Source organism: Myxine glutinosa, chromosome 5 (assembly GCF_964187855.1).
Source record: "Myxine glutinosa chromosome 5, kmMyxGlut1.1, whole genome shotgun sequence".
In the NCBI taxonomy this organism is placed as follows: domain Eukaryota; kingdom Metazoa; phylum Chordata; class Myxini; order Myxiniformes; family Myxinidae; genus Myxine; species Myxine glutinosa.
Window position 1 is genome coordinate 44,414,680 of NC_136265.1, and position 9,864 is coordinate 44,424,543.

Genomic DNA, 9,864 nt, shown 5'->3' on the forward strand with positions numbered 1-9,864 from the left:
CCATGAAGACCCAAAAATTTGGTAAGACCCAAAGACCCAAATACCCTGTAGACTGTTAGACACAAAAGACCATGAAGACCCAAAATACCCCAAGGACTCTCAAGACCCAAAATACAAAAAATGTCATTGAATCCCCAATGGACCCCAAACACCCAAAAGACCCCGAAGACCCAAAAGACCATTAAAGGCCCAAAAGACCCCGAAATCCTCCCCCCATCCAAAACCTTGATCTTTTCTACCCCCGCTAATTTCGGTCCCCTTGTGTTTTATACCTCTCCCCCCCCCCCCCTCCCCCTTCCCACGCCTCCTCCCCCCAAGCCCTCTCCCTCCCACACTTCTCCCTGCCCTCAAATGTTGTGGTTGTGTGCTTCCCCTTCTCTCCCCATCTTGTCTTCCGCTCCCTCTTTTTGTATATTTTGTTTGTCTGGTTGATTTGTTTGTGAAATAAATGTTAGCTCTTCCACGAGCCTCGATTCAGTATACAAAAAAAGACTTAAATACCCAAAAGACCACAAAAACCCAAAAGACACAAAAAAAACCAAATTCCCAAAAGAGCCATAAAGACCCCAAGACCCCAAAATACACCAAAAAATACCCTAAAAGACCCAAAAGACCATGAAAACCAAAGAGACCCAAAAGACCCTTAAATATCCAGAAGACCCAAAATACCCCAAAGACCCTTAATATCCAGCAGACCCCAAAGATGCAAACTACCCCAAAGACCAAAAGACCCTTAAAGACAAAAAGACCCAAAAGACAACAAAAAGACCCAAAAGACAACAAAAAGACCCAAAAGACAACAAAAAGACCCAAAATTCCCCAACAACCCAAAACACTGAAAAGACCCCAAGACCCAAAATACCCTGAAGATCCAAAAGACCCTTAAAGACCCAAATGACCGAAAAGACCACGAAGACCCCAGAGACCTAAAATATCCCAAAGACCCTTAAAGACCAAAAAAAATTGAAAAGACCCAGAAGACCAAAAAGTCCCTGAAAATCCAAAATACCTCGAAGACCCTTAACGACCCCACAGAACCAACCAATCCAAAACACCAAAAATACCCCAAAGACCCTGAGGACCCAGTGGAACCCAAAGACCCCAAAGATGCAGAGGCCCCAAAAGACTCAAATTACCTAAAATATCCCAAAGACCCAAATGAACCAGAAGATCCCAAGGATGCAAAAGAGCTTGAGCACCCAAAAGACCCAAATTAACGAGAGGACCCAGAAGACCCTTATAGGCTATGAGCCAGACCCTCAAATTTTCGACATTATGCTCAATCAGAGGGAGGATGGCTAACAGTTATTTTTGGCAAGGCCAGGGACCCTAGTGCTGAAAAAAATGTGATAGCAGTCTGAAACTCTTAGCCGTATCTGTGTTATCATCACATTTGTCAGACCACCCCAATAACGCTTTCGGTAATTTTTCCGCCTAAGATTTAGGGGGTAGGGTTCGTTTTGGGGCTTTCAAATAATATCTCCTATATGTATCAGTTAGTGTTGTATACCAGGTGAAAGGTAATTGAATTATCTTTCACATGATGTATAGAAAGTGCCTGTGTGATATATAGTAACCTCTTTATGATCATTAAAACATAATTATTTCCGCCAACCCTCAAAAATTTATCACAAAATCCCCAATGAAAACAAAATTAGGCAAAAATTCAGTTTGGCGGATATTAAATGAATTTTTGAATTTGAGAAACACACAGTATGATTAAAGTCAAATTTGGGCCTTAAATCTCATACACCTTGATAAAGATGAGAAAATCCAATATACAGTAGTTGCTGTAACCATGACCTAAAATCCATAAATGTATATCTTTCCGCTCTTATGATATATTGATTTACATTTTACGATTTTTGACCGACAGCATGTATATAGTTTGTATACCATTATTGGTCTAAAAATAGTATATATAATATTGGGATGTCAGCCATATATAGGCCAAAAAGTACTGAAATTGGTGTCAGAAATGTCTAATTCTAAAAATATGAAGGCATTATGACCAAACTGTATGTGGTGTTCTTGAATATACCACAGACGTATGATGCATGTGATGATTAACCTACTCCATGTATATGTATGTATCCTGATGTACCCTAACTTGGCGAGATAATTTACATCATATTCATGCAAACGTTTTTAGTCTTGTAGTGTTGTATGGTTCTCTTATATTACCAGCTATACATAAAGTAAACCAAAGGAAAACAATGTACTTTCTATTTAAGCAACATATATTTGTCGACATCATACCATAAAGTACACGAGTTATCAATTCAGCGTACACCATATTTGTTACACATATGTACATGATCTTTCTCCATACAGTTCTACAATTCAGAAGTTATCCTCGTCATCGTCGTCGTCTTCTTCATCGTCTTCTGCCGAACTGTCATCACTCTCACCATACACTCTCTGGTTGTCACATGTGGTGAGTTTGCACATGTCTGCGCACTTCAAACCACTGGCCATGCAGACACACATGGGTAGTGTGCATCTTTTCGAACAGGTGCATGCCAGTAAATCCAGAACCGCCTGTGGTGCGGGCTGTCCTTGCATCCAGTCGACTGCCAGCTGCACGCGACCATCCTGGGTATCCCAGTGCCATCCTTTCCCGATTGGACTCGGTACTGCTGGATCCATCTTGAGACTCCTCTTCCAAATAGCGGCTTGATAGTTGGCTCGCTGTGCATGTTTGGTTAAGCAGTCTTTGCACGGAGGTAGCTGGTGACTGTCGATCTCTCCCCTCTTGGCACAGAACAGGTGATATCTCAAGTCATTCACCTTCACTGTCCCCGACTTCGGTGCGTACATGAGACAAGTGAAGTTCTCCAATTTATCCATCAGTTCCTCACTGACGTCCCAGTCCTCTCCCAGCTGTGTACATGCATCCTGCACATCTTTGTTGGTTCTGATGAGTTTTAGTGCAGTCAGTTTTCCTCGTCCAGCGAACGTGCTGACTGTGTCGCATCCGGTATAGGCATGCATTCCAATTAGGGCCTGACATACATTTGTGCCGACTGACTTTCCTATTTTCCCTATGTCTAGGATTTTAGTCCTTGCTTTGGTGCCACATTTCTGAAACAACTTGGCATGAATCTTGGTATGAAATGCCAAGCCAATGACAAGTACGTCGGTGTCATCTGAGCTAATAAGCACAGACTGGTATCCATGTGCGGCAGCATGGGCAGCATGCAAGAACAGATGACCATCTGCTTCCTCGTGTGTGCTTTCCAGGGCCACTACTTCTTGGCTAGCATCAGATGTGATCTGATAACACTTGTCATCGCATGTTACAAAGAGAACCTTTCCCTGTAGGCGTCTGATGTACTCTGGTTTCTTCCACTCTTCGACCAGGAACATGATAAGACGTGACTTGTTCCCAACATAGCTGAGAAACTTGCGCCATTGCCTTACAATTTGAGATGCCGTGATGTTTTTCAGCTCAAGTCGAAGTTCTTCCCCCCTGGTTAACCGTTCGCTGTTTTTGATGGAAGTCTCCTTGTAGGTGTCAAAGATGACATCGATCCTCTGGCTACTGCATCCATCCTTCAGGGCCATGGATAGGACAATCATGGCCACTTCGGCAAATGTAGTTTGATCACCTGCCACCTTCTGTATAAGGAGCATCCCATCAATAATTGTTGCCGAATTGTTGGGTATCCTTTCAGCCGGGGTCACAGTCCTTTGCAAGGCCGTGGCTAGGGCAGCTTTGTTGGTTTTCCGTAGAAGGCCTTCGGGTGTCGCCAGGGCCCATGGCAAGGGACCTAGAGGATGAGATAGCACCTCTGCCATGTGAAGATCTCGGCCCTGTGCCATCACGATAATTCTACCAAATAGAGCTCTGTCTGCTTGAAGAATTACTGCCCTGCCATTGCTTCTGCATTCCTTCTTCTTAGTGAGGTTGCTGAAAGTCTTCAGCTTGTTCAGTTGCAAAGGGTCGTGGAATTTCTTGATTGGTGGGTTGCTCTCAAGTCGCTCAATCTTGAAGTTTGTGTAGCACTTGTGTCCGACTTCCCATGCTTTCTCCAGATCCTTGGCAATATTTGGAGGGGCTGCGCGTGCGGTGGAAATACTGATGAAAGAGCTGGCCATAGTGAATGGGTTCACCCAACTCTGGATCAGAGTTATCAGTGATGATACAGCGTCCTCATCTTTCTTGATCCGTGTTTGCTGCAGATCCGCGTGTTGTACGTTGGTTAGGGCCATGGAGTTGGTTTGTTATCCTTCCTTATCATCGATCTGATGTGTGTCGATGTCTGATCAATGACTTTGGACATGTTTGATGATTTCCCTTTCCAAATGCTCAGTTGTTGTTTAAGTGTTTGTATTTCTTTGACAGCATCTTGTAGTGTTACATTATCAGGTACGACAATCAGTTTTCCACTGTTGTCTTGAAAGATGTGAACGCTATTTCCAAGATCAGTTTCCAGTTTCCGTGCGAGGTTTTTTCTTGTAGCAGTTCTTATCCCATGCAACCCTCTTGATGTCATTATCGATTGTAGGTGCTCTACCAGCGTTGTCATCCTAACAATTTCCTTATTCGGGATTATATGGTTCCGGATGTATACTAGCAACTCATTGTATGCTTCTTCTTCAGTGTAGTCAGATTCGTTTGTGGCGGCCGTGTTTCTGTCATGTGCATCTTTAGTGCTTGGTCTCGTGTAACTTCTGTAGCAAGAGAAATGGTATCGTGCTTCAGCTGCCACAATGTCTCTACTTGTGGCAGCCATGATTTTCGTGTCACATTTACGCACGGCGCTGTTTCGCAGTGTTTCATCTGCTCTCAGATCAACAGCCTTGCTCAACTTTTCACGGGATGACGTTCCCTTGCACCACTTGGTCTTTCCACAGAATATACAATCCGGTTCATAGATGCGTGATTCCGAAGATGCCCTTCTGGCTTGTCTCTTGCTCGCTGAACATGTTGCAGCAGCATCGTCGGTTAAATTGGATTCAGCTTTTCGTTTCAGTGCTTCCAAATCTCGCTTCATGGTGAACACGCTCCTGCACTGCCTGTGGTAGAATACTCGGGGAATCTCCTTCTCTGGCAGCGACTGAGCAAGGTCGAGAATGGGTGCATGGTTCCGTATTTTGGCCGCATCCAGCAATGTAGTCCACGAATCGAATGTTTGAGGGCTTATGAGCGGATCTTCTGGTTTGACATCTAACGATAGCTTATGAATGATACAAACGTCCTTGGGAACTTTCTGAGTGATCGCAATCTCCATTGCAAGTATTTGTTCAATTGTCTATCTGCGGTACACTCTGTTTCACCACCACCAATATCACCACCACCGTCTCACCTGGAAAGACACATAATATCGAATGAGACCACCACCACCACCACTACTACAAATTAGCATCAGTTGCTATAGTTGCTTAAAAATGTATTCTGCACCAACAAATCTACAAAGAGAAATACATTAGATGTCGTGCACCGCTGTCATGGTTGCAAATCACCTAAAATATAATGAAAATATTGACATTGATGACAACATTCGTATTAGCATGTCGACACATATTGCATTGAATTTCATAGCACATCATGATCATATGTGTGAGGATATTGACTCTAATTATACTGTATGTGTGTCTCAAATCGAAACATACCTTTTACATACCTTTTGATTTTTGCCTATTTTTGTTCCTAAAATTGGGGATTTTGTGATGAAGTTTTGAGAGTTGGTGGAAATAATTATGTTTTAATAATCATTATAAAGAGGTTACTATAGATCACACAGGCACTTTCTATACATCATTTGAAAGGTAATTCAATAACCTTTTACCTGATATACCACACTAGCTGATATATACACGTGATATTATTTGAGAGCCAAAAAACTAACCCCACCCCCTAAATCTTAAGTGGGAAAAATGACCCGAAAAGCGATAAATGGGTGATCTGACAAATGTGATGATAACACAGATACGGCTAAGAGTTTCACACTGCTATCACATTTTTTTCAGCACTAGGGACCTTGGCCTTGCCAAAAATAACTGTTAGCCATCCTCCCTCTGATTGAGCATGGTCGACCCCTCGGCTCATAGCCTATTAAGACTCTGAAGATCCAAAAGAAGAGTAATTGTGTCTCTTACATTGGAATTGTAGACGGCGGCTTGCAAACCGAGCTTCAAATTCAGTGTACGGTAACGTTTTTTTTTTTTTTACAATACACGGCGTCGGGAGGTGAAATTTTCTGAACGCGACGTGCAAGGTGCGCAGAGTAAACCAAGTGTTAATTTACATCTGTGGGCTGTCAATCCAAAACACCAAAAAGACCCTGAAAGACCCAAATTACCCCAAAGACCCAAATTACCCCAAAGAACCAGATGACCCAAAAGAGCCAAATGACCCCGAGGACCCAAAATACCAAAAATATCCCAAGGATGCAAAATAGCTTGAACACCCAAAAGTCCCAAATGAACCAGAGGACCCAAAAGACCCTGAGGACTCCGAAGACCCAAAAGAAGAGTAATTATGTCTCTTACATTGGAAATGTAGATGGTGGCTTGCAAACCGAGCCTCAAATCAAGGTCGGTGTACGGAGGCGGGTTTTTTTAAATCACAATAAATACAAGGCACAGGGAGGTTAAATTTGCTGCACGTGACATGCAAAGTGCACACAGTAAACTGAGTGTTCATTTACATCTGTAAGCCATCTAATAAGTAAAGAATTAAGGTCCTCTCTGGTCGTAGTCAACGTGTGGCCCTGAATGGATTTCTCTCATCTCCCCTTCCTGTTCAGGCTGGAGTTCCCCAAGGCAGTGTTCTGGGCCCTGTGCTTTTTCTGGTCTTTATCAATGATCTCTCCGACTCTCTGGAAAATCCTCTCTATCTCTTTGCTGATGACTCCACTCTCTGCCGCTCCATTCCTCTTCCCTCAGATCGGCAGTCTGCAGCCTCCTCACTCTCTGAAGACCTGGACAAAATCACAGACTGGTCAAACAAGTGGAACATGTCTTTCAATCCTGACAAATCTCACACTCTTACTATGTCTCTCCGAAAAGATCGACTGGACAACCCTCCCATCTACTTTCTCAACAATCCTCTCCAAGAAGTTCTGTCGCTCAAGCTTTTGGGTCTCACTATCTGCCATGATCTTTCTTGGGAAAACCACATTTCCAAGCTGGCCTGCAAAGCCAGTCGCCGACTGGGCATCCTCCGTCGTGCGAAGTCCTTCCTAGGCACACCTGAGCTCCTCACCACATACAAGGCTTTCATCCGCAGCTCAATGGAATACTGTTCTCCCCTATGGGCTGGTGCTCCTGCCTCACACCTAGCTCGGCTTCACGTTGTTGAAACCAAAGCTTTCAGAATCATTGGAATCTCCCGCGATGAAGCTATCTCTGAGGGCCTTTCACTCACTCACCGCAGGCAGGTAGGTGGTCTTTCTGTCTTCTACCGACTCCTCTCCGGCCTTGCTCCCCCAGCTCTCTCTGTGCTCTGTCCCCCAAATATTCCTACAGGTCGCACAAGATCTGCCAGCAAGCCTCTGATGGTTAAACTGCCGAAATCTCAGCTCTCTGCTCACCTTCACTCCTTCATTCCTCTTTTCTCCCGCCTCTGGAACAAACTCCCACACTCCCTTCAATCCCACTCCTCCCTCCAGGTCTTTAAAACAGCTGTTCACCACCATCTCTTATCCTTGATATTCTTATCTGTTCTGTTCTTATTATCTGTTCTTATCAGCTGTTCAGCTGTTCTTATCCTTATCCCCCATCCAAAACCTTGATCTTTTCTACCCCCACTAATTCACCCCAGATCCACCTTGTTTGTAATTCCAACTTCTTTCCTGGTAGTCCTGGCAGTGTCCATATGTTTTATGCCTCTCCCACCCCCTTTCCCATGCCTCCCCCCCAAAGCCCTCTCCCTCCCACAGATCTCTCGATGTCTCCATGTCTCTCGGTTCCTGCTCTCAAATGTTGTGTTTGTGTCCTTCCCCCTCTCTCCCCATCTTGTCTACCGCTCCCGATGTTATTTGTTTTATGTGTCGGTTTGTCGGTTATGTGTCGGTTTGTCGGTTTGTCTTTCTGTGTGATAAATGTTCGCTCTTTCACGAGCCTCGATCTTGTATACAAAAAAAAAAAAAGAAGAAAAAAAAAAAAGAAGATATCTAATCACACCTGACACGAGGCCCAGGCGTCAGTCTTTGGCACGCTCACGTGGCTGCACCGACAAATATGAAAAATAAACTGTTCCAACCCGTCATTTTTGAGGGGCTTTATACTAATATATATATATATATATATATATATATATATATATATATATATATATATATATATATATATATATATTGCGTACATTTACATCATAAAAGAAGACAAAAGAAGACAAAAGAAAGATACGAACCGCTTTATCTCGCTGAATTTCCTTTGGTGAGCGCGCTGTAAAAGACTCAAACGAACAATAGAGATGCACAAGTCTTTGAGGATAGACCACGCCCCTTTCCCAAAAGTGAGGCGTAAAAGCGGAAATCATCCGAGACTGACCGGAAGTGGCTGACAATACATCGAAACAATCGACAACAGTAAGTAGGAAATCGATAATGAAATAAATAGAGATAAGGTGTGTCAATGCAAAAGTTTTTCAGGTGACCGTAAACAAATATATATATATATATATATATACATATATATATATATACGTATATATATATATATACACTATATATATATATATATATATATATATATATATATATATATATATATATATATATATATATATTTTTTTTTTTTTTTTAAATACAAGATCGAGGCCCGTGTAAGAGCCAACATTAATCACAAAAAAACAAACTAACACATACAACATATGATAAACGGAGCGGGAGTCGAGATGGGGAGAGAGAGGGAAGCACACAAGTACAACAGCAGAGAACAGGGACATCGGGAGATCTGTGGGAGGGAGCGGGCTTGGGGGGAGGAGGCGTGGGAAGGGGGGAGGGGGAGTGTGAAGGGTAAAAAAAACATGGACACTGCGAGGACTTCCAGGAAAGAAGTCGGTATTTCAAAAAAAGTGGATCTGGGGTGAATTAACGGGGGTAGAAAAGATCAAGGTTTTGGATGGGGGAAGATAAGAGATGGTGGTGAACACCTGTTTTAAAGACCTGGACGGAGGAGTGGGATTGAAGGGAGTGTGGGAGTTTGTTCCAGAGGAAAAGGGGAATGAAAGAGTGAAGGTGAGCAGAGAGGCTCTAAAGAAAGATCTCCACCAAAACCGAATCAATTTGTCCTTGTCACACACCCAACCTGTCCACCAAGTGTCGTCCGAATCGGTCCATAACTTCTTGAGATATGCTTCTGACAGACAGACAAAAGAAGACAGGCTGGGGTGAAAACATAACCTCCGTCTACTTTCGGTGGCGTCGGTAAAAAGTTGATTTAACCTGCGACTTTTAAATTATTTGAATTTTATCTTTAAAACGCGGTCGAAATTAGGGTTTTGCTGCTGAATTTGTCACCTTGAAAAGGCCATGACGTCACAAGTTGAAAATAGCAAATTCAAAATGGGAGAGGATATGGGTGATCATCTGACCAGCTCGGCATATACGAGTAACCCGAGAGATGAAGGTAACAAAGACCAGCCTCATCCAGCCTAATCAGGACCAGCCTCATCTCCATCGCATCTGCTCCATCATTTGAACACCTGGCTTTTAAACTCTCTGGTCACACACAATCAGTCATGGCTGTTGTCTACCGCCCTCCCAAACCACACCCATCATTCCTGTCTGACTTCTCCTACTTTCTAACCCAGCTATGTTCCTTCTCCCCCTCAATCCTCCTCCTTGGTGATTTCAATATCCACATGGACTCCACTGACTCCACGATAACCACTGACTTCACTGATTTACT

General features: G+C 43.3%; 1 protein-coding gene across 1 annotated transcript; it reads right to left on the bottom strand.

Annotated features, from left to right (window-relative positions):
* Nucleotides 1-2,228: 2,228 nt before the first annotated feature.
* LOC144892258 (uncharacterized) lies at nucleotides 2,229-8,463 on the bottom strand. Its single transcript, XM_078777998.1, has 2 exons — nucleotides 8,363-8,463; nucleotides 2,229-5,312 (listed from the first exon to the last, which is right to left on the bottom strand). Exon 2 carries the CDS (start codon nucleotides 4,213-4,215, stop codon nucleotides 2,344-2,346), a length of 1,872 nt encoding a protein of 623 aa, XP_078634124.1. The 5' UTR covers nucleotides 4,216-5,312; nucleotides 8,363-8,463; the 3' UTR covers nucleotides 2,229-2,343.
* Between the last annotated feature and the right edge of the window lie 1,401 nt (nucleotides 8,464-9,864).